General features: G+C 42.5%; 1 protein-coding gene across 5 annotated transcripts in view; it reads left to right on the plus strand.

The window, feature by feature from the left end:
- The window catches only part of LOC132900970 (centrosomal protein of 164 kDa-like), a 79,322-nt gene that overhangs the window by 17,348 nt on the left and 36,172 nt on the right, over positions 1–25,802 (plus strand). For 3 of the 5 annotated variants that reach the window (XM_060943375.1, XM_060943377.1, XM_060943379.1), the window contains exons 4-12: positions 4,008–4,236; positions 7,600–7,710; positions 9,522–9,638; positions 11,974–12,051; positions 12,180–12,287; positions 19,306–19,362; positions 24,851–24,928; positions 25,141–25,229; positions 25,358–25,732. In XM_060943375.1, coding sequence (XP_060799358.1) covers positions 4,008–4,236; positions 7,600–7,710; positions 9,522–9,638; positions 11,974–12,051; positions 12,180–12,287; positions 19,306–19,362; positions 24,851–24,928; positions 25,141–25,229; positions 25,358–25,732 — 1,242 coding nt within the window. Of the gene's footprint in view, positions 1–4,007; positions 4,237–7,599; positions 7,711–9,521; positions 9,639–11,973; positions 12,052–12,179; positions 12,288–16,127; positions 16,957–19,305; positions 19,363–24,850; positions 24,929–25,140; positions 25,230–25,357; positions 25,733–25,802 lie in introns of those variants that run through there. The other 2 variants (XM_060943376.1, XM_060943378.1) reach the window with 2 other exon arrangements.

Raw genomic sequence — 25,802 nt, forward strand, 5'->3', positions numbered from 1 at the left:
AACATAAATGTGGACAAAAATAGGGTAATCAAAACTGTAATAGGGGCATATAGCTTCAAGAGTAAAAGAATAATATCTGTGCTATATAAACAACTAATGGAGAGCAAAGGAAACACCACATATGTGAAACATAAATGGGAAAAAGAGTTAAATGTGGATATTTCTGAGGATGATTGGGTACAGATTTGGAGAACCCAGCACTCTACTGCGTCGTCTTGTACATGGAGAGAACATTGCTGGAAGAATGTAATACGATTTTTTATTACCCCTCAACTTAGAAGTAAGTACACATTTGTTTCCCAACCCTGTTGGAGAAAATGTGGTGAGATGAATGTGAATCATGCACATGTATTCTGGCTTTGCCCTAATATTGTTCAGTTTTGGGATGAAGTACATTCTGTTATTGTTTCGGTCTTGGGTTATCAAATACCCAAGACTTCCACAGTATTATATCTTGGTAACTTGGGAGGAAACATTGTGGTTAAGCCAGACAGATATATATTCAAAATCTTGATTGCAGCCAGCAAAAAGGCCATAACGAAAAAATGGTATAAGCCAGAACCACCAGACAGGGATGACTGGTTGAAACTTGTGAAAGAGATGTACATAATGGAGGACTTGACACATAGGATAAGACTGCAAGTTGACACATGCGTAGAAAAATGGATGAAATGGAATGTATACATATCAATGACAGAATGACTGAAATTATACTATATTGAATACTTCAGAAACATGCCCATCCAGATTGTACCGTGTATATATATATATTTTTTTAATTTTTTTATTTTTTGTTGGTTTGTTCGTTTTGTTTTGATGTGTTTTTGTAATGGTAACTGATGGCAATTATTGTTTTTTCTTTACCTAAGTGTACCACTAAAAATATAAAAATAAAGTGTTAAAAAAAAAAAGAGCATCTTGGAGAGGCAGCGGCTCTCAGAAGTAAAGATGGGAAGAGGATCACCAATCCCCCTAATTCTGCACCGACAAATAGTGGAGCAATATCAGAAAGGAGTTCGACAGTGTAAAATTGCAAAGAGTTTGAACATATCATCATCTACAGTGCATAATATCATCAAAAGATTCAGAGAATCTGGAAGAATCTCTGTGCGTAAGGGTCAAGACCGGAAAACCATACTGGGTGCCCGTGATCTTCGGGCCCTTAGACGGCACTGCATCACATACAGGCATGCTTCTGTATTGGAAATCACAAAATGGGCTCAGGAATATTTCCAGAGAACATTATCTGTGAACACAATTCACCGTGCCATCCGCCGTTGCCAGCTAAAACTCTATAGTTCAAAGAAGAAGCCGTATCGAAACATGATCCAGAAGCGCAGACGTCTTCTCTGGGCCAAGGCTCATTTAAAATGGACTGCGGCAAAGTGGAAAACTGTTCTGTGGTCAGACGAATCAAAATGTGAAGTTCTTTATGGAAATCAGGGACGCCGTGTCATTCGGACTAAAGAGGAGAAGGACGACCCGAGTTGTTATCAGCGCTCAGTTCAGAAGCCTGCATCTCTGATGGTATGGGGTTGCATTAGTGCGTGTGGCATGGGCAGCTTACACATCTGGAAAGACACCATCAATGCTGAAAGGTATATCCAGGTTCTAGAGCAACATATGCTTCCATCCAGACAACGTCTCTTTCAGGGAAGACCTTGCATTTTCCAACATGACAATGCCAAACCACATACTGCATCAATTACAGCATCATGGCTGCGTAGAAGAAGGGTCCGGGTACTGAACTGGCCAGCCTGCAGTCCAGATCTTTCATCCATAGAAAACATTTGGCGCATCATAAAACGGAAGATACGACAAAAAAGACCTAAGACAGTTGAGCAACTAGAATCCTACATTAGACAAGAATGGGTTAACATTCCTATCCCTAAACTTGAGCAACTTGTCTCCTCAGTCCCCAGACGTTTACAGACTGTTGTAAAGAGAAAAGGGGCTGTCTCACAGTGGTAAACATGGCCTTGTCCCAACTTTTTTGAGATGTGTTGTTGTCATGAAATTTAAAATCACCTCATTTTTCTCTTTAAATGATACATTTTCTCAGTTTAAACATTTGATGTGTCATCTATGTTCTATTCTGAATAAAATATGGAATTTTGAAACTTCCACATCATTGCATTCCGTTTTTATTTACAATTTGTACTTTGTCCCAACTTTTTTGGAATCAGGGTTGTATTTCGTTCACGACGAGGAGCCCACAGTTATTTTTTAAAAATGCTATCGTCAGTCTGTCAGTCTAATGCACCTGACGATAGCAAAATTCAAGCCCTCACCACGCACATGTTGACTGACGCAAGGAGGAAATTCTACTGCGCATGATTTTTGTGACAGCAGACATTTACTTCTGGGCAAAACTTGGAGTTCTGACAGCTAGATTTCATCAAATAAATCAAGGTAAGATTTTCAGTCAGCTATCCTGACGATAGAAATTTTTGACGATAGAAACATTGAGAATATATTTGTGCATTCGTATTTAAATTTTTCTGGAGGAAAACTATCGTAAGTTGAGATAAATCGGAGCCACTTGCGACCCTTTCAGCCGACAGGCCATTTCAATGTGTTATTTCCCCGCGGAAGTGACACAGTCGTGTCTATCATCACTGTTCTGACAATTATTGTTGATATTTCAATTTTGAAAATAATTTTTATCTTTTTTATTTCAATATTTTATTTTATTATTTGGTTCTAGTGATGAGGTATTTAATATTATGACTAAATTTGTCAGATTAATAATGTAAGAAACAGTTTTGTTGCTATTGTCATCTAGAGTGTCTGTCAGAATATGATGGTAGACGTTAGTTTGTCTGTCAGGTTTTGATGATAGAAACCGATGTGTTTCTATTGTCATTTAGCATGTCTGTCATGTCAGGCTTTTATTAATTAGTTACCAGGACTACTGTCCTAAAATTTACTGTGAATGTCCAAGACCCCAAATGCTACTAGAAAAACTTAATAGAATGATCAAAATAATCAATTCAGCAATTTAAGGAGACGGGACTTAACTGGCCTCTGTTCTGGGTGAATCTGCCATATTTGATTTAGCGTAGGTTTTACACAAGATGCCCTTCTTGGCGCAACCCTCCTCATTCTATCCGGGCTAGGGATATCGGGCAATGGTGTGTTAGTGGTAAAAGTTTGAACACATTATAAAATGTGCACCAGATAATGAAACGCATCCTAAGAACTCTGTTATAAGGAGGGAAAGTGAAACACCGCGATCCTAGTGGTAGCGTTCCTAAGCCGAGAGCCATACTAATGAAAATCCCATAGACCCGATTTTTAAAAAAATCCCACGAAGTTATGACGTGGAACTTGTACACCCCCAAAAAATATGTTGTATATGTTGGGATTATCTACTAACTGTGAAAGTATCAGGTGAAATTTCGCTGTCTTTTAAAAGATCAAAATTGCGCCTAACCTGTCAGAAACGGACTACAACCAAACTGTCTAGTCAGAGTCGTTCATGTTACGTCAGCAGTCGGCTTAGCCCTTACGAATGCTGACAGCTCTCCCTGTGAATAGCGGCAGTTGACTACATGGCCTGATCTGTAATGGTTATCCCCACAAGGGATGCATTTCTTATTGGTACAGAAATACTCTGCCAACCATGCTATACAAATCGGCATGTTGATGTAGGCTACTCGCCGGCCGCTACCTGCTACAGATTTGGAAAGGCGCTAGACTTGCAGTGACGTCACATACGTGACGTCGGGTCCGTGTCGTCTTTGATCAGCTTATTAAAAAAACATTCAAAACAATTCACATCGGTGGAAAAAATAAAGTATGATCACCAGGATCGATAGAGCTGCCCGACATGCACAACATATTGTCTTAACTTTGACGTGTAACCCGAAATGTAATTTTTTGAAAAGGTATTCCCATTCATTTTGCCATAGAGATTGGAACGCATCCAGTAGGGGGCGATGAGATTACTTTCCCTCCCTATGGTTCAAGTGTGTGAGCGTGTGATCCACTTGTGTGTCTTACAGTCAGGATGTGACCGGAGATGTTTACTACTTCAACTTCTCCACCGGTCAGTCCACATGGGACCACCCGTGTGATGAGCTGTACCGCCACCGAGTGGCTCAGGAGAGGGAGCGTGGTGCCTCAGGCTCTGCCCCTGTCAAGAAGGATAAGGAGAAGAAGAAGAAAAAAGAGAAGAAGGAGAAGAAAAAGGAGAAAAAGAAGAGCGATCCAGAGGGTCTGAAAGCACCAGGAGTGAGTTTGGATGCTTGCAGCTATTCTCTCTCTCTCTCTCTCTCTCTCTCTCTCTCTCTCCCCTCAAAATGGAAAGGCGAGTTCTAACAGAGGACAATCTACATCTCGCTCCACCCCCTTCCCCTTCTCCAGCCCTTCGTTGTCGTGGAAGTCTGTACCTCAAAAGTAGCCAAAAAAATATACTTGCACGAAAGAAGTTACGTTAGTGTTTTTATTGTACAGAAACAATGCAAGCGCTGAGTAATATACCCGGATCAACACTGAAGTCTAAGTTCTCTTCCGTTAATTTTTGTGTCCCCCTCTTTGGGGGACCCACCCTAGGACCACCCCAAAATGAAAAAGCAGCGCTTATTAAAATCATCATAAAAGCAATCCCTTTGTTTAAAACACAGACTTCTGACTGGCTGCCAAACATGAGGCTTCTCAATGGCTAAAACATACTGCACTTCCTGCTGTTTTTCAAAAGAAAACAGACTTGCTCATATTTCTTACCATATGGCGTTTTAAGGGTTTTACTACTTAACGACGAGTCTATGTTTGCCACAAGAAATGACTTTACAATGATAATCAGTGGTGAAGGACCCAAGATGATCATGGGCGTACAGACACGGTCCTCTAAGCAATTTAAACTCAAAGTGTATTTCGGCTCAGCTTAAAGGATAGACGCAGAGCCTTTATTTTTAAATACATTTCTGAGTGGATAGTATCTCCATCCTTGACTCTTGTACGCTGCATAAATGGGAATAAAAAAATATATATTTCTGAGAGTTAAAATCGACCGCAAAGTCTGCATTGGAGCTGCCCCGCTGAGCCAGCCCTGAGTGCGTGACGTCACAGCAGGAACCGGTTTTAAGGCCGAGGCCTTTTACAGCTATAGACCAAAGTCATATAAATAAAAATTTATGGTGAAAGTAAGAAATACCGTTACCGACTTGCTCAACTAAGACTGATTTGACTTCACTGACTGTGGGTTGACTCTCATTAAAACAGGATGGGTGTTATAACTTATGCAACATACATGTACATGCATGCATTTTCACTGATAAAACGTAAAAGGCTCATTAAATAATCAGATGAACTGAGACAATCACAAATTAAATAATCTTATACCGGTAACTTAAACACACAATACAAGTTACATGTATGTGCCAGTTCGGAGTAGGTGGGTGGAGCACAGAGGACGGCAGGACAGAGATCAGGTTCAAATTATTGTTTATTGTTACACTTTTCAGTTTAACAAAGTCTCGAACAGACACACACACGCCAGGTGTCTTGTTCCGGGATGAGCACCTCTGCTGTCTGCTCTCCCTCCTTATATAGGGCGCGGTCACTGGGAAGACACACAAACACAGGTTAATTGCGCTCAGGTGTATTGATTCTGCCACTCACCTTCCCTGACTCCGCCCTCCTGTCACAGACCAGCACTTGACCACGCCCCCGCTGCCACAATGTATTAATCTAAATGCAGGTAAACAACGTGTTGTTTTTGTTGTTTTGTATCCAAATGAGAGTCGCATCTTATCCGTCTGTTCTCGCTTCTTGAAGGCTGACCTTGTGGCTGATTGTTTTGAAACAATCTGACTTTCAGTTGTTCGTTCAGTTCTCCGTTTATTCACTTCTTCCACGTAAGGGCGAGATATTGCTGCTGAGGCGAGCGTATCCAGCGGAGAAATCAGACGGCTGGTCCACTCGTTCTCCATTTTCTCCATACTGAGTACTCCGGCATTACTGCTCAGCTCAGGCAATTACTAAAACCCGGGACAGAACGTCACCGGTTTTTGCAACAACTGCGGGGAGGTCACTGCCCGAGCGATAAAATGTCACGTCCCGTTCCATCCTGGGTTTTACCAACAACCCTTGGCTCACACTCTGGGAGGACTGGTGCAACTGAACTCACTTTCCTTTTCTTGTAGTTTTCTTTTCCTTTAATTGTTGGTACTGCACCCTCTTTCAATACGGGCTTATAGCCAACGCTCCTCAACAGATCAGAGGTTTCGTACGAGTCTTCAGTAAAATGTGCAGAGCAGAGGAGAGACCACTTCGTAGGCGCCCAATGTGCCTGTGAACTTCTCGCAAAACGTGTCCAAATCTTTGCAGTTTGAACATTCTTGGGCCATGAATGCAACGTAAATCCACCTTCTGTCGTGTTGCTGCACCCACCAGTAACACATCTACGTGGCATGGCGATAAATTAGCTCAAAATGGAGGATCAGAGTTGCAGTCAGCTCTGTGTTTTAGTATTGCGGAAATGGCGATGAGGCCGATAGACTTACTGCTGTGATGTTACGGATGTCAAGGTCATTCACTCAGACCGTTACCTATATAAATCACTTTAATCGTAAAAATTACTATATTAGATTTATTGTTAACGCTTAAAACTATTCCTGTGCCATTCTTGAGGTCTCAAGGCATTTATAAACGAAAGTGAGGCCATGGTTCTGTGTATCTCCTTTAAAGGAGCTTGATGTGAAAATACCTTGTAAGTATAACGTAATCATAAATTTATGGCAAATAATACAATAATTTCACCATGATCTCAACAATAATTGTAGCCAGTAATTCAGGTGTGTGTGTGTCAGGTCCATAAAATATTGACATGAGAGAGTAGTCTTTCTAAACTACCTAACAATGGATCACAGCCTGACCTGACAAAAAGTATTTCCTTTGTCATCAGATAAGAAATAACTGTGGCTACAGAGATGGGAATCCTAACACATTCTGATGCCCCAAAGACATAAAATGCTCTCACATGACCAGTTCTCGACTCTTCCCCTACCCCTACACCCACACTGCTTTCTACTTCCAGTCAGCCCTCAGTGATGACACGTTCTAAGTACAGAGCAGCCCTGATGTTTTATCAGATCACACCCCATTGGCTAAGCAGCTGTCCATCACGTTCACCCTGTCACAAAGAGGAGAACGTGTAGTCTTTGATGTAGACCGATCCAGCGGTTGAGAGATAGTCTGGTGGAAAGGAGAAAAAATAAGCGTTAGCACCAGAGAGGAGGATGAAAGTGACTCGGAGAATGATGGTTCCTCCAGCTGTGGTCCTTTTAATCTGAATTGAAACACACGGACACTTGTCTGTTCACCTCATCTACAGTGATCCCTCCTTCACAAAAGGAAGAGGCGAGAGGAAGCGATGGAGCCTGTGATGAAGCATAGAGATACACGTTGGTGCCTGAGAACAGATGGACGACCTACTCTAATTCCTGGTGTAGCAGGCCTACCATAAAAACTTGAGCAAATATCTAACCTGAAATCTACGTCACATCATACATTAGATTTGAAGCACCTGGAAGAATGTAAAAAGGTATTTAAAAATAGCGTGATTTGTATTTTCTCTTCCTTCTCTCTTTCAAGCCGCTGGGTCCTCTTGCTCCTCTCAGAAGTGTGTGTGACACTCCGGTTCCAGCACTCCGTGGTTCCCTTGGCAGCTCCTCCAGCCTCCAACCTCTGAAGACTCCACTAGGGGTAATGATTAATGCATTAGACCTGAAAGGACCGTAAAGGTAAAATTAGGCAACTTGGAATGCACTAGGGCTACAAGAAAAAATTGCAAACCAAGATGAAAATCCAGGGATCTGTAGCTTTTATGTTGATGTACAACCCCGATTCCAAAAACGTTGGGACAAATTATAAATAAAAACAGAATGCAATGATGTGGAAGTTTCAAAATTCCATATTTTATTCAGAATAGAACATAGATGACATATCAAATGTTTAAACTGAGAAAATGTATCATTTAAAGAGAAAACTTAGGTGATTTTAAATTTCATGACAACAACACATCTCAAAAAAGTTGGGACAAGGCCATGTTTCCCACTGTGAGACATCCCCTTTTCTCTTTACAACAGTCTGTAAACGTCTGGGGACTGAGGAGACAAGTTGCTCAAGTTTAGGGATAGGAATGTTAACCCATTCTTGTCTAATGTAGGATTCTAGTTGCTCAACTGTCTTAGGTCTTTTTTGTCGTATCTTCCGTTTTATGATGCGCCAAATGTTTTCTATGGGTGAAAGATCTGGACTGCAGGCTGGCCAGTTCAGTACCCGGACCCTTCTTCTACGCAGCCATGATGCTGTAATTGATGCAGTATGTGGTTTGGCATTGTCATGTTGGAAAATGCAAGGTCTTCCCTGAAAGAGACGTCGTCTGGATGGGAGCATATGTTGCTCTAGAACCTGGATATACCTTTCAGCATTGATGGTGTCTTTCCAGATGTGTAAGCTGCCCATGCCACACGCACTAATGCAACCCCATACCATCAGAGATGCAGGTTTCTGAACTGAGCGCCGATAACAACTTGGGTCGTCCTTCTCCTCTTTAGTCCGAATGACACGGCATCCCTGATTTCCATAAAGAACTTCAAATTTTGATTCGTCTGACCACAGAACAGTTTTCCACTTTGCCACAGTCCATTTTAAATGAGCCTTGGCCCAGAGAAGACGTCTGCGCTTCAGGATCATGTTTAGATACGGCTTCTTCTTTGAACTATAGAGTTTTAGCTGGCAACGGCGGATGGCACGGTGAATTGTGTTCACAGATAATGTTCTCTGGAAATATTCCTGAGCCCATTTTGTGATTTCCAATACAGAAGCATGCCTGTATGTGATGCAGTGCCGTCTAAGGGCCCGAAGATCACGGGCACCCAGTATGGTTTTCCGGCCTTGACCCTTACACACAGAGATTCTTCCAGATTCTCTGAATCTTTTGATGATATTATGCACTGTAGATGATGATATGTTCAAACTCTTTGCAATTTTACACTGTCAAACTCCTTTCTGATATTGCTCCACTATTTGTCGGTGCAGAATTAGGGGGATTGGTGATCCTCTTCCCATCTTTACTTCTGAGAGCCGCTGCCACTCCAAGATGCTCTTTTTATACCCAGTCATGTTAATGACCTATTGCCAATTGACCTAATGAGTTGCAATTTGGTCCTCCAGCTGTTCCTTTTTTGTACCTTTAACTTTTCCAGCCTCTTACTGCCCCTGTCCCAACTTTTTTGAGATGTGCTGCTGTCATGAAATTTCAAATGAGCCAATATTTGGCATGAAATTTCAAAATGTCTCACTTTCGACATTTGATATGTTGTCTATGTTCTATTGTGAATACAATATCAGTTTTTGAGATTTGTAAATTATTGCATTCCGTTTTTATTTACAATTTGTACTTTGTCCCAACTTTTTTGGAATCGGGGTTGTACATCATATATCATGCATCATTGTGTGAAATAATTCACTCACAAGTGCAACTTCTGAGACTATATCCGCATGTTTCTTAGGGTTCCAGGATGAGCTCCAGTTTGCAGAGGGTACGTCAAGAGGAGCGTCCATCTCAGGCTCCGCCCACATTTTATTCCGATGAAGAAGAAGAGCAGGAAAAGATTTCCATGCTTCAGGTTTGTGTCTTCATCTCTCCCATAATGTAGAACACACGACGTAAACCAGGGATGCGTCAGTACCGATACTCCTCCCAGGTACTGTAGACTCCGACTACAGTCTACAGTTTGATCTTGAGTCAGTGGCTCATGGCAGGCTTGTAGTACTCGAGTCTAGGACTCAGGCTCGAGTCTGACTCGTGCCCTTATCTTAAAGACTTGTGACTCGACCCGGACTTGAGGACTCGTAAATTGAAGACGAGGACTCTGATTTTTTTTCTTTATTTTTTTGGAACATGCCATAATAATTTGGCATAAGATATTTATATCTACATTAATTTTTGTACTAATTTCGTGTCAGAGTGTCACACGTGCATGCCTTGGCGCATGCATCAGATAGACTCTCAGGCGCACTCCGGACAGCGCATACGCCAAGCGGACTCTCGTGTGCACCGTAAACGACTTGCACCTGCACATATATAAAAACCAGGGCTTTGAACCAGAATTTTTTTCCTATTGGTTCGTTCCGAACAGAAACGGAATTTTAACGTTTCTGGTTTTGGGTTCCACCATTAAATAGACGTTCCCGAACCGGTTAGAACAAAAAAATTTCATTCCCGGAACGGTTAATTACGTTCCCTGTCAGCTGTTTAACAAATGGCTATAAAATTATGTCTCTGTCTCATCCAGCTTAAGCCAAATGTAGGCTAATTCTATTACAACCTTCATTAAATAAGACAAGAAATAATTCAAAACAATTATTATTTCAAATGTTGGCGATTTGGATTCTCAGTATGTCTTCCCATCTACACAAACAGAAAAAGTGCCAAAAATGAAAGATAATTCGTTTAGTGTGTTACCAAAGGCTAGTCAGGCCCTATAGAGGGCTACCGCATGACGTCACCGCGCCGCGAGATTTTGTTAGGCGCCATACTGGAAGACCAAGTACACATCTATGCAAGTACATACATACATAAAACAAACTACACCTGAAATGTAGCCAGGGCCGGTTCTGCCCTAATCTGGACCCGGGTGCAACATCGCGCAACACCCCCCCCAAAAAAAACACCAGTCTAAATCAGGACAACCATCACATAACTATAACTATAAACATTTTTGATCAACTATTTTAACTAAATGGGCTATAATAAATAAGCCTGCAGGCAGCCACGGCGGGCTGCCTCTGAAAAGTAACCATTTGTCCTACCTTAAAACTCGTTTTGCATTTTCTGCCTCCTTTTTTGTATTTTCTCCCCTCCGTTTATTTTCTTTCCTTTTCTGAAAACCCGATTTGTGTCCAGACATTTTGTTCTGCTACCAACGAACTAACTCGTCAGGTCTCGTCTCTCGAGCCCGCGATGATTCCCGTGGGAAGGGCAACAACTGATACATTTTTACAAACAGCCAATAGGGAGGTTGCATCGTTCAGGCTCTTCTTTGCTCAGACACTCAGTAATGGAGACGTGATAGTAGTCCACCTTCCCGCTCTCTCCATTCAGTCAGCGAACGTCACACAGGAAGTGAACCCCAGCGGGTCATAGAAACTTGTGCAGGAGAAGAATGACTTTTTTATTTGTAGGCTACGGAAACTTTGAGGAATGAAATAAAAACCGGTATTAACCGGTTACCATTATTTTTAATAAGCGTTTCTGTTCCGGAACATAAAAAATAATAAAGTTTCTGGTTTCGTTTCTGTTCCATGTGAAATAGAAAAAGTTCCCGGTTTTCGTTTTCGTTCCTTGAACCGGTTCAAAGCCCTGATAAAAACTTTGCGAAGTATTGAGTTGCATTGCTGACACATTACCGAGCCTTATTTCCTTGTTCGGTTTCCCGATCCCTGATTTCCTGTTTCTCGTCTTTGATTCTGCCGAGCCTACGAGAGCCTGTTTGTGCCTCACTCGACCTATCGCCTGTTTTACAATTTTGCCCGCCGTTCTGGATTGTTGACCGTCTTCACTTGTATTAATAAACACACCTTCTGCACTTACATCCGTCTCCGACAGACTACTTCACACTTCCTGATAAAGAGAAGCACATTCATCTGTTCATACGTCACGTTCAGGAACAAACTCATGTTAATGGCGCTGAAACAGCCGCCGTCACATGGTGCGGTTGGAGTCTTGTTCTCGGACTCGACTCGATTTTTTTTTTTTAATGACTTGGACTTGACTCAGACTTGAACACCGGGGACTCGAGGTTTAGTGACTCGACTACAACACTGACTCACGGCATCAAACAGAGCTCTGCGATGTCCCCGATTTCTTCAGTAGAACTCATTTTGGTTTCGATATCGATGAGTATCAAACAGCATGTACTCATACTTGTCTGAGGACATCTGTGTTTCTTGTGTGTGTAGAGTCCGTGTGGTACATCACACCTGCTGCAGAATCTGCACTTCGACTTGGACGCTCTGGAAGGAGGACTGCAGTACCAGGTAGCTTTCATTAATGTTCATGAAATCCACGAGAGAGTGAAATACAGTATGACACAACGTCTAAATGAAGAGTTACACTGGATTATAGCAAATGTACATCTGGTGAGTCTGGTTTTGTGTGTGTGTAGGACAGTGATGTGAGCGGTACAGCTCCAGCTGAGGAGAGAACCGAACCAGAGCTCCAAGATCTCGCTCTCTCAGGAGAAATCAGTGCCAACCCTCCATCTTCATCTCAGGTAGCATCAGTTTTCACCAAAGAGCTTTTATTTGTTCACAGTTCTTTATTAAACAGCATGGTTAAATTCTCAAATCTGATTGGCCAGAAGGGACGTGTGGTGGGAAGTCCTCGTAATATAAGATTAGCAATAAACAGATTTTTAAAAAGAAATGTATAAGTGTTAATGTGGCGATGTTTTTTTGGTTAAGAGACATTTATTTCAAGGTGACGTCATATCCCTTTTCCACAAGTTACACAGTTCCCTGAGGTCTGAATGGAATGTTCTGCGACACACTTTGGTCAAAATACCACAAGTACCACAGCACCTAAACAGCCCTGTTCAAAACACCCGAATCACGTGCCTGTCCTTTTACGTGATAATGAGCCACTGTTGACCCCACCCACCATCTTCGGCCAGCCAATCGGTTCGCACGTTTCCTCGTTAATATTTATTCGCAAAGGCAGTTCTCAAGCCATGAGTGGAGATACTCGGATGAGGGGACGGGATAATTCTAATGAGCTTCATTTGTGTACCGTAGAAAGGGGAGACAAATCTGGACAGCTTTTGAAGGACATGTTTTCTCAACTAGGCAGAACAAAAGTACGGAAGCCACGAGAGGCCCTTCATATAATCTTTTTTTATTCACCTTGTTATCCCGAGATAATGACATAATTAATTCAGGATCTCGAGAAAACAACACAACTAATTCGAGATCTCGAGAAAACAAAACCATTATTTCGAGATCTTGAGAAAACAAAACAATTATTCCATGATCTCAGCTGGATCCCTGTATCTCCATCGGTAGAGACGAAGCCGGGCCAGTCTTCTGCGGAGGTGCCGCGGACTAATTTTGAAATTATCCCTTATTAAAAGACTTAATGCAATCTCTCCCTGTGTCAACCCCTGATCAAAATATTGCCTTATTAGGTGATCGATTATTCCAGACATTCTAATGACCAAAGTTGCGTCTATACAGAATGAGAAATAGCCCCAAAGTCAGCATATCACAAGTCTCTTGGCGCACCTGAATGAACCATTTCTCAGCTGTTTACTCGAGATCATGAAATAATTGTTTTGTTTTCTCGAGATCTCGAAATAACGGTTTTGTTTTCTCGAGATCTCGAATTAGTTGTGTTGTTTTCTCGAGATCCTGAATTAATTATGTCGTTATCTCGGGATAACAAGGTGAATAAAAAAAAGGATTATATGAAGGGCCTCTCTCGGCTTCCGTACAAAAGAAACAGACTGGGTTGTCTTATTTCAGGGTTTGTGGGTTGGTAGGCACTCCAGATACCCAAATGTATGTGCACAAGCAGTGAAAAAGTGAGTTTTTCATCATATATCCCCTTTAACATTTTATAGAAAGAGTCTTGGCTGAGAGTGCTTTGTAACAAATCTAGTGCACGTTACAGATCGTTGTAAAATGACAAGCTGCTTCTTTTGACAGACAGAAAGGGAGATACGATCTTCTGAGAGAGACAGAAAGCAAAAGATATGATCTATTGAGAGAGAGAGAGAGAGAGAGAGTGCCTAATGCAGTTTATCGAGAGAGAAGCAGAGATTAAACATCGTTGCCATATCGCTGTGGTATAAGTGCGATAACACAGTCTGTTGTGTATTGTTTCTGATTTACAAGATTTAAGAATATCAATATAAAACCAAAACAGTAAATTACTCTACTGTGGGTGGTAGAAAAGGGCAACTGGACTTGCTTGAAGATTCTTGAAAACGTTTCACCTCTCATCCGAAAGGCTTCCTCAGTTCTGTCTGACTAATAGGGAGTATCAGATATTTATCCTCTCCTGGATCAGAATCAGAATTCTGATGACCAGCTCATCTAAGGTGTCGTTGAGGCATCATGTTGGTGTGGGTCGCTGGAGGCTGGGTGTGAACGGCGAGTCATTAGGGTGATCAATGGATTGCCCGTTAGGGTGATCAGTGGAAAGCTGACTCTCTCTGTCCTCCTGTGAATCACCGAAAACAGCTGGGTCTTGGCGTGCACCCAGCCGTCTGGGAAGTGTGCCCAAGACTGCATTGTAGATGGTTGATAAATGATGTCTAAAGGCCTCTGCATGCTCTTGCGACAAGGCTTTCGCAGATAGCTTTTCGCAGACAGTTGTAATTTATTGTTGAGCGGGGAGTATAGGCGTGTATAGGCGTGCGCGATGTTATTCACCGCCACAACGCAAGGGGGCACGAAGTCGCGAAATTGCTAGGAGTAGTTGGTGGGTGTGGTTAGTGGAGTGTTTATCCTCTGGTTACTGAGCAACACCAACAACAATGGCGACTGGACGAGTCCGCACTTTGATCGAGATATAATGACTAGAACTGGAGTCGTATAGATGTCCGTACTTCCTCACTTCCTCGATCAACCGCTTTTCGTGCTGCTCCATCTTCGCTCGTGTTTTTAAAAATGGCGGTCGTGAAAACAAACCAAACCGGGGAAGTAGAGAAGCGGAAGTGCGTGTACAGCGGATGTAGAGTGGACCAATCAGAGCCCTCTTGTCTGCGACGCTGTCTGCGAGGCTGTCTGCGGTGGTCACAATTTTTGGGAGGTGCGTGCAGAGCGTCTGCAAAGGGGGGGGGGCTTTGCGGACGCCATCTGCGACGCCGTCTGCGAGGACTGGGTTGTCAGCATAAATTGGCCCTTAGACCCCCACTTCTGTTCAGTGATGGCCGTTCCAGGTTGACGAAAATGGCTTCTTTAACTCCTCACTCATACCAACGATCCTCTCTGGCGAAAACGCGTACGTTGCAATCCTGAAATGAGTGTCCTTTGTTGTTAAGATGAAGGTAGACAGCCGAGTCCTGGCCTGAGGAACTGGCTCTCCTGTGTTGAGCCATGCGCCTGTGAAGCGGTTGTTTTGTTCCCCAATATACGAGTCTGTGCATTCCTCACTGCACTGAATTGCATACACTACGTTGTCCTGTTTGTGTCTGGCTATTCTGTCCTTAGGATGGACCAGTTTCTGCTTCAGGGTGTTACTGGGTCTGAAATGTACCGGAATGTTGTGTTTGTAGAAGATCCTCCTGAGTTTCTCAGATAGACCAGAAATGTAGGGAATGACAATGTTCTTGCGTTTGTTCCTGTTCTCATCCTTGTCCGTTATGTTCCTTTTTCTGCTCTTTAGGAAAGACCAGTTGGGATACCCGCAGTTCTGAAGTGCTTTCTTGATATGATTCTGCTCCTTCTCTTTTCCCTTTACCGTTGTAGGAATGTTCTGAGCCTTGTGTTGCAAGGTCCTAATGACCCCCAATTTATATTCCAGTGGGTGGTGAGAGTCGAAAAGTAGGTACTGGTCTGTGTGTGTGGGTTTCCGGTAGACCTCGATACTAAGGCTTCTGTCTTGTCTAATGTGTATATCACAATCCAAGAAGGCTAGATTATTCCCACTGACGTCCTCCCGAGTGAAGTTGATGTTGCTATCCACTGCACTGATGTGTTTCGAGAAAGCTTCCACCTCATGGATTTTGATTTTAACCCAGGTATCATCCACGTATCTAAACCAATGGCTGGGAGCAACTCCTGCAAAAGTGGTCAAAGCTATATGTTCCACTTCCTCCATGTATAAATTGGCCACAATAGGGGACACCGGTGAGCAAGCAAGTCCAGTTGCCCTTTTCTACCACCCACAGTTTACTATGACCTGGATGACTGAGAATCTTCACAGACAAATAAATTACTATATTAATTCCACAGTGGTAGTGTCAGTTTTACATGCACATGCGTGTGCTATTTGAACTCGTCCTCTGAATTTTTCATCATCGTTTCCCTCATTTTTATGTGTTTCTTTCTAACAGTGTTTCATTTGCTAATAATGTTGTCGTTCTCTCCTCCCTGGCTTTCGCATCCTCGGAAATGCGTGAGTGCATCTTGCATGCGTCTCCACCCGTCTTATAATGTTCCCAATCTTCCTTTGCACCTTCTCCTCCTCCTTTACTCCTCCTCCCATCCACCACTCTGAAGGAGTCACTGCGAGGGCGTCGTCTCTCCCCCAGGCAGCCCGGGGGCAGCAGAGACTGCAGCAGTGCTGACGTTTTCCCTCCAAGTCAGCAGGACGAGAGCATCGCTGAGAATGAATTGATCCCATTAGAGGAGGAGGATGAGAAACAAACAGGGGATGAGAAAGAGGAAGTAGAGGTGGAATGGCCAAGTACAAGGGATGAGGGAGAGTGGCAGAGAACGGAATCAGGAAGCGAAGTGATAGAGCAGATGGATAGAAAGGCAACGAGTGGGGTGGAGACACAGAAAGCAAGGGATGAGACGGAGGCGAGGGGAACACCAGATAGTGATAAACTAATGGAGAGATACATAGACCAGGTGGCGTATTCTGGAGAGGAAGAGGAGCAAAGTGAGATGGACGGAGGAGAGACAGAGTGCAACTTACAGAACGAGGCTGTAGAAGAGATGGAGGAAAGCGAGGGAGTGGAGAGATGCAGAAGTTCAGGAGAACAGAGAGCTGAAGCAGATGAGTGTCGGAGTGCAATCGAAGGGAAAACGAGTTTGAAGCACCCTGAGGAAGATGAGGGGAACGACAAAAACACGAAGGTCACAAAGATGTCCGAGAGTGAGGATGAAGAGTTTGAACGATTAGACAGCAAAAAAGAAAACGCAGGCACGTCGCTCCAGCAGACGAGCATGCTGGGGAAAAAGCTGGTTCCTCGCTGTGATCAGCTGCACAGTGAGGTACGCACTGTGACCTTTGACCCCTCATCTCAAGCCCTCATATTCTTTAGATGCCTGCAAACTTGAGTGCTGCTCTAGGGGTCGGTGTGCGAGTCATGCTCCTGATGTTCCCTATCGGTCTGTCCATCCATCCGACTGTCTCTTCAATCTGTTTGTCCTATCCATCCACCCAACGAACCGTTTCTCCATTAGTTTGTCTGTATAGTCATCTGTCATAGTTTCAATGTTAATCTGTCCATTTCTTCATTTCTTTGTGCATCTATGTGTCTTTTGTTAAACTGTCTAGATGTCCACTATGTCATTAATTTGTCCGTCTCTTCATTAGTTTGTACAACCCCGATTCCAAAAAAGTTGGGACAAGATACAAATTGTAAATAAAAACAGAATGCAACGATGTGGAAGTTTCAAAATTCCATATTTTATTCAGAATAGAACATAGATGACATCAAATGTTTAAACTGAGAAAATGTATCATTTAAAGAGAAAAATTAGGTGATTTTAAATTTCATGACAACAACACATCTCAAAAAAGTTGGGACAAGGCCATGTTTCCCACTGTGAGACATCCCCTTTTCTCTTTACAACAGTCTGTAAACGTCTGGGGACTGAGGAGACAAGTTGCTCAAGTTTAGGGAGAGGAATGTTAACTCATTCTTGTCTAATGTAGGATTCTAGTTGCTCAACTGTCTTAGGTCTTTTCTGTCGTATCTTCCGTTTTATGATGCGCCAAATGTTTTCTATGGGTGAAAGATCTGGACTGCAGGCTGGCCAGTTCAGTACCCGGACCCTTCTTCTACACAGCCATGATGCTGTAATTGATGCAGTATGCAGTTTGGCATTGTCATGTTGGAAAATGCAAGGTCTTCCCTGAAAGAGACGTCGTCTGGATGGGAGCATATGTTGCTCTAGAACCTGGATATACCTTTCAGCATTGATGGTGTCTTTCCAGATGTGTAAGCTGCCCATGCCACACGCACTAATGCAACCCCATACCATCAGAGATGCAGGCTTCTGAACTGAGTGCTGATAACAACTCGGGTCATCCTTCTCCTCTTTAGTCCGAATGACACGGCGTCCCTGATTTCCATAAAGAACTTCAAATTTTGATTCGTCTGACCACAGAACAGTTTTCCACTTTGCCGCAGTCCATTTTAAATGAGCCTTGGCCCAGAGAAGACGTCTGCGCTTCTGGATCATGTTTAGATACGGCTTCTTCTTTGAACTATAGAGTTTTAGCTGGCAACGGCGGATGGCACGGTGAATTGTGTTCACAGATAATGTTCTCTGGAAATATTCCTGAGCCCATTTTGTGATTTCCAATACAGAAGCATGCCTGTATGTGATGCAGTGCCGTCTAAGGGCCCGAAGATCACGGGCACCCAGTATGGTTTTCCGGCCTTGACCCTTACGCACAGAGATTCTTCCAGATTCTCTGAATCTTTTGATGATATTATGCACTGTAGATGATGATATGTTCAAACTCTTTGGAATTTTACACTGTCGAACTCCTTTCTGATATTGCTCCACTATTTGTCGGCGCAGAATTAGGGGGATTGGTGATCCTCTTCCCATCTTTACTTCTGAGAGCCGCTGCCACTCCAAGATGCTCTTTTTATACCCAGTCATGTTAATGACCTATTGCCAATTGACCTAATGAGTTGCAATTTGGTCCTCCAGCTGTTCCTTTTTTGTACCTTTAACTTTTCCAGCCTCTTATTGCCCCTGTCCCAACTTTTTTGAGATGTGTTGCTGTCATGAAATTTCAAATGAGCCAATATTTGGCATGGAATTTCAAAATGTCTCACTTTCGACATTTGATATGTTGTCTATGTTCTATTGTGAATACAATATCAGTTTTTGAGATTTGTAAATTATTGCATTCTGTTTTTGTACTTTGTCCCAACTTTTTTGGAATCGGGGTTGTACGTCTACACCTGTTGATGCATTATTTATCTATACGCATGTTCATCTGTCTGTTATTTTACCCAAGTGTTCACCTTTCGTCCATCCATTTTTTCCCCCAAGTATCCATCTCTTTATTCATCTTTCCTGTCTTCCTTCTGTCTAACTATTAATCTGTACATCCACATGTTCATCCATTTTTTAAATCTATCTAACCAATCAGTTATTTAGTTTATCTAGCTGTTCATTCATTCATTCATTCATTCATTTGTGGTGTGTGTGTGTGTGTGTGTGTGTCCCCTGCCCACGTCTACATTGTTTTGTATCAGGACTTGAGGCATGTTAGTGCATGGCACTGCCTTGCTTAAAGAAAAGTGTGAACTGTATCGATGTGTGTGAGAGAAAATGTGCGTGTTGTATATTGAGGATTATTTCATCTACCTGCAGGAATCGGATATTAGTGAACGTATTGAAGTGGTGTCTAACCATTCTGATGACATGAAGGTAATGTGTCCCCCCCCCCCCCCCCCGTTTTTTTTTTAATAATATATGTGAAAACAGCAAATCATAACATGGTACAGCAAAACATAACGTGCTGTTAGAGGAAAATAAGCGACAATGGGCTTGTGTGTGCCGTTCCCTCAAAATTGATTATTTTCCGATAACAACATGTCTCATTGTGGTTTATTGCTCTTATATCACAGCAATTTGCAAACACTTTTTTTTTTTCAATCTGTTAAAGAATGCACATTTTCTCTCTCTCTCTCTCTCTCTCTCTCTCTCTCTCTCTCTCTCTCTCTCTAAGTTAATAAGTCCAAATAAACGCAGCCGAGAAACTGAAAAAAAACATTGCTGTGGCAGAAAACTTACTATCACTATAATTTACTGTCACTCCAGTAGTGGCACGAGAGATTCCTTCCTTTCATGTAAAATTGTCTAATATCAGGAAACTTCACTTCAATGAGATGTGCTTTTTTCATCAATTTATTTGTTATTGTTATTATATGAAGAGTTTGGTTCCAAAACACGATAAGCGCCATTTTCAGAAAAAAAAAAGCATCTTTCCGCCAATAGAAGTTTGGCATTTGATCGCTGTTCAGTTTTATGCAAAACATCTTATCTGCCATGTTTCTCTGCATTTTCTTTCCAAACCACGACAAATTCCACTGTTGATTTTCAGCCAAAGGCGGCACGGTGGTGTAGTGGTTAGCGCTGTTGCCTCACAGCAAGAAGGTTCTGGGTTCGAGCCCCATGGCCGGCGAGGGCCTTTCTGTGTGGAATTTGCATGTTCTCCCCGTGTCCGCGTGGGTTTCCTCCGGGTGCTCCGGTTTCCCCCACAGTCCAAAGACATGCAGGTTAGGTTAACTGGTGACTCTAAATTGAGCGTAGGTGTGAATGTGAGTGTGAATGGTTGTCTGTGTCTATGTGTCAGCCCTGTGATGACCTGGCGACTTGTCCAGGGTGTACCCCGCCTTTCGCCCGTAGTCAGCTGGGATAGGCTCCAGCTTGCCTGCAACCCTGTAGAACAGGATAAAGCGGCTACAGATAATGAGATGAGATGAGAGAATTTCAATACAACCTCGTCATGGTGTATTGAAGTTTCAAACAGAAAATAGAGGTTTTCATGCTACCGCTTTTTTTGGGAAAGAAAGACCTTTTTTATGAAGCTAATTAGTGTTTATTGTGTTTTGGAACCAAGCGCTTCATATATTTGAGTATTGTATGATTAAATTACATGGAGTTTGCACAAAACAAGCCCCTGTGAATTGAATGACTGTAACCAGTGTGGGGAATAAGGACTTTTAAACAGACTGTCACCGGACAGATAAGTCTGAAATGTTATCTGTCCGTCCAAATTTCAGCCTGTCCAAATTTCAGCCTGTCCGAATGACGGGCCAAAGGCGCCGAACAGTCTAAAGCTGAAGGGCTTTAGATGCCTGGAGATGCTTCCCCAATGTTTCCAGGCACATTTTTGTGATCTTCAAACGCCATATTACATGAGACATTAGTTGCTAATTACACTACAAATTGAATATAATTTACAAGAAAATGTCAGAAGATTCCAGAAAAACCTGCTTAAAGTGCATATTCTGGACCAATTTAGGTTTTTTTTTTTTATATGAAAGTACGTCCCTTTACACACTCATCCAGAAGGGTAATTTTGCACAAGGCCATCTGTCTACAGCAGAAAAAGATAAAATAATAAAACGCGTCTGGAAAAATCCCAAGAGAGTCTGGAGCCAGATTCGTGATGTTACCTGCGGAAGCGCCAGCAGGCTGTGCGAGCTTTGCACGGTTTCAGTGCACAGCCTGTGTAGACCAAGCGCTCCCATTTCTCTCTCATTGTCCGGTCTTTTGGGAAATGATGAGTACTAATCCCATCAGGATTGGTGTTGCTACACCCTCCTATGATACATCTGTTAACCATTTTAATAATTACGCAATATCGTTGAAGAAATTTGCAGAAAACCACCAGGTCGTTTTCTTATAAACAAACCAGCGCTGACGTAAGTTTCAGAGGGAGGCGTCCCGCACGCGACGTCACGAAAATCAATGTTTGCCGGGAAATCCAAATGCCAAGTTTTTTCAGAGGCGGACCAATTCGCCTCAAATGGCTTGATTTCAACTGAATTTTTCTGGTATTGCGCAAAATGCAAAATGTGACAGATATTTGACCAAAATTTAATATAAAATAGGAGAATTACATTCATCTTGCTCCTGAATTGACCCGTGATATGCACGTTAAAGTTCTACCCAAGAAAACAGTAGCACACACAGGTCAGTTCCATGTCTAGAAAAAAGTATGGGGGGCCAAGGATGGTCCAGTTGGTTACAACTTACTGGTGCTCATGCAACGTTATGCCAACAATGACTATTTTTATACTGTCTAATAAGTCTATAAGAAATTTAGTAATTAACAATACAACTATTCTTACATAAGAGTTAAAATTTTGAATTCGAGATTCTTTGTAGCAAAATGACTTTTAAAATGACTCAGAACTAGACATGGGAATATCATTCGGCATTCAGACTAAAATCTGCTGGACGAGAACTAAGAAAATAAAAACGCTATTAAAATAGAAATCTGCATCTGACAAAGCATATGACTGACTGACGTTCTTATTATGAATGAAAAAAATACACATAATAATAACATAACCATACTGTACTGCAAAGTTTCATGCAAACTGAACTCTTAACCACCTGACGGGATCAATCAGATACTGTCAACCCTAAAACACTAATTCAACTGCATAAAAACAACAGTGAATATGGAGTTTATTATTATTATTGTCCTAGTTAGTGTGCAACTTGTGAAGAGGAAGGTGCCTGTAAATTTTGGTGGGGCTAGGACCATCGGTGGCTGAGTTATGAATTTTTAAAGGCTGGCTCAAACCAGGGCTCATATTAAAGTTTTCGGTGAGCAGCGCTTGTACGGAGGCTTCAGGGCGAATAACAGGCTGAGGCGGGGTCGTAGCGGGCCGTGCCTGTGCTGGTTCGAAAGAGCTCAGAGACAGGAACATGCCTATAAATTTTGTCAGGGCAAAGATCATCAGTGGCAGAGTTTTGAATTTTTAAATGTCTGGCCCGCGGGGGCCCCCTTTTCACAGGCCATGCTACGACGTAATGTATTCACCCAGTGTAACATTTGGAAGAAAATTGGAAGTAGATTAGATCCATATCTTGACCGTTTTTTTATGGGGCATCCGGTTTGATGCTTTTGAAATACAGATGGACAACTGCGAAAATTACTGGTAAATGTCCGCCGGTCCGGCCTTGTTTCCCACACTGGTAACGTATTAGAATGAGCTGTGATTTGTCTTGCAGCTAGAAATTTTGTCAGAGCTGTGGTTTGAGAATATTTATTATCATCATCTGATCAGTGAATGAGTACTGAACAGTACTATTTGTTATTTACCAGCTGGGAGGTCCGTATGGTGAAATACCATGACCGAGGTCTTGAAAGTACTGAGCGAGGCCCTCTGGGTCGAGGTCAGTATTCAAGGCCGAGGTCACAGTATTTCACCATACGGACTGACCTTCAGCTGGTAAATAATATATATTTTTTTTCTTTACCAAATTCTAACAGAAAACGAGAGCGCCCGAAAGGGAAAACCGAGCCGAGCCGCCATTTTGAATCCTCATTCACGGCTGTAATGCTAATGGCTTCCTCCTCGGTATACAAGTGCACTTCCATGGCAGGAAAAAAAACTACATTTTGCCACCTATGTAGTCCCCTATTTATATAAATAGGAGTCATTCAGGATTCAGCCATGTTTTTGCTTGGCGTTAGCATCAGTTACAGGTTTTTAGCTTTCTCCTGAAATGTTTTATTTTATTTCTTCTTCCTCAGGGTAGTATTACTCGCTTTTGCTGTGAACACTGTCGTTATCGCTATCCATGCTGTAAAATTAATGCTATTCTCCTGAGAAATGCTGGCAAAAATTTATAAGATTTTTGATAATCTTATAAATAAATCTTGTTAAAAAAAAGATAAATGTTGACAAAAAATGCTACCATGTTTGTTGTTGTGAACGAGCGAGTCGCCAGAGGTCCGTAACTGGGGTCCGTACTGTAGGATATGGACCCGCTCGCCAGCCAATCAGAGCACAGGATTTGGACCGCGAAAAAAATAAATTATGTTAACTGATGTGAATCGAATCACAGATTATGCCAATCTTAGTTTTTCTGGCTTCTGGTCGTCTTCCATCACGAAGTGGTGGAGAAGGTGCTTGGCCCCCTTAATCGCTACATGCAGCTATAACATAGTGAACATTTATTACTTTTGTTTTTGGATTGACTTAGCTGGATGAAACAAAATCTTCAAGGTAGCTTCTAATGACAAATTTCGAGCATTTGTGCAAACCACATCTACTTACATGTGAATATTTTTTGAATGTGTTTGTTACCAGGTTATTGGTTAATAATAACATAATCCAGTGACCTGTTTCTAGGATATTAAACACTAGATACACACTACTGTTCAAAAGTTTGGGGTCACTTTGAAATGTCCTTATTTTTGAAAGAAAAGCACTGTTCTTTTCAATGAAGATCACTTTAAACTAATCAGAAATCCACTCTATACATTGCTAATGTGCTAAATGACTATTCTAGCTGCAAATGTCTGGTTTTTGGTGCAATATCTCCATAGGTGTATAGAGGCCCATTTCCAGCAACTCTCACTCCAGTGTTCTAATGGTACAATGTGTTTGCTCATTGCCTCAGAAGGCTAATGGATTATTAGAAAACCCTTGTAGGGCGGCACGGTGGTGTAGTGGTTAGCGCTGTCGCCTCACAGCAAGAAGGTCCGGGTTCGAGCCCCGTGGCCAGCGAGGGCCTTTCTGTGTGGAGTTTGCATGTTCTCCCCGTGTCCGCGTGGGTTTCCTCCGGGTGCTCCGGTTTCCCCCACAGTCCAAAGACATGCAGGTTAGGTTAACTGGTGACTCTAAATTGAGCGTAGGTGTGAATGTGAGTGTGAATGGTTGTCTGTGTCTATGTGTCAGCCCTGTGATGACCTGGCGACTTGTCCAGGGTGTACCCCGCCTTTCGCCCGTAGTCAGCTGGGATAGGCTCCAGCTTGCCTGCGACCCTGTAGAAGGATAAAGCGGCTACAGATAATGAGATGAGAAAACCCTTGTACAATCATGTTAGCACAGCTGAAAACAGTTGAGCTCTTTAGAGAAGCTATAAAACTGACCTTCCTTTGAGCAGATTGAGTTTCTGGAGCATCACATTTGTGGGGTCGATTAAATGCTCAAAATGGCCAGAAAAATGTCTCGACTAGATTTTCTATTCATTTTACAACTTATGGTGGGAAATAAAAGTGTGACTTTTCATGGAAAACACTAAATTGTCTGGGTGACCCCAAACTTTTGAACGGTAGTATATGTAGAGTATACTACACTTCATAGTAGACTTCAGACCATTTCTTTCTGTTCTGTCCTGATTTATGGTTTTATTAATATTGTAAAAAATGTTCATGTTGTCAAAGGTGGGGTTCCGTTCCAAGTTTTCAGAGAAAATTCTAGACCTGTCTGATCTCTGCCTGGCTGAACCTTCAACAGCTCCAGTGAGTACAAACTGTTCAAAGAGCAAACAAAACACACTTTTCCATGTGGATGAAGAACCCAGATCTGTTGACATGAAAAAATGTTCCTACAACTGTTCATGCATTTATGAACCTGTTCATCCATCCGTTCACTATTTATCCATCTCTCTCTCATCCATGTGATAAGTCTGCACTGTTTTTTTTTAATTCATTCCACCTGTGCTGTGTTTTAGAAGGAAAAAGAAAAGCATGGAAGGAGAGAGGAACATGATGACTGTGAGGAGGATGAGGAAGAAGAGATGAGAGGGGACGCGACAAAGAGGTTTGAATAGATTACAACACACACACACACACACAAAAAAAAAAAACACCTCTGGGGCAGTGGTGGCTCAAAGCTTTGCACGTCACACACTGTCCGCTGATATTGAATCATGATGTTTCTACTCACAGCATGAAGATCTTAGGTTTAGACGAGTGGCTCTCCGATCACGAACAGGAACCACTGTCCTGTTCCTCTGTCTCTAAACGAGAGAACGTGGACAGAGAAAGAAGAGCACGGGTTGAGGAGGAGGAAGAGAAAAGAAAGCGTGAGGATGAAGACAGAACTAAAAGAGAGCGAGAAGGGGAGGATGAGAGAAGGAGGCATGAAGATGAGCAGAGAATGAAGAGGGAAGAGGAGGAGGAGACACAGAGACAGCTGGAGCAGGAGAGGTTGAGACTGGTGGAGGAGCGTGACAGAAGACTGCACCTCATCCGAGAAGAGCTGAGAAGAGAAGAAGAAGAGGAGGAGCGAAGGATCAAGGAGGAGAATGAGGAAAGGATCAGGTGGGTGAAACGAAAGCAAGAGAAGGTGAGTGTGTGTGATGGGAAGGAGGGGGGGAAAGGACTGTAAAAC

The sequence above is a fragment of the Neoarius graeffei genome, chromosome 16 (genome assembly GCF_027579695.1).
Source record: "Neoarius graeffei isolate fNeoGra1 chromosome 16, fNeoGra1.pri, whole genome shotgun sequence".
In the NCBI taxonomy this organism is placed as follows: domain Eukaryota; kingdom Metazoa; phylum Chordata; class Actinopteri; order Siluriformes; family Ariidae; genus Neoarius; species Neoarius graeffei.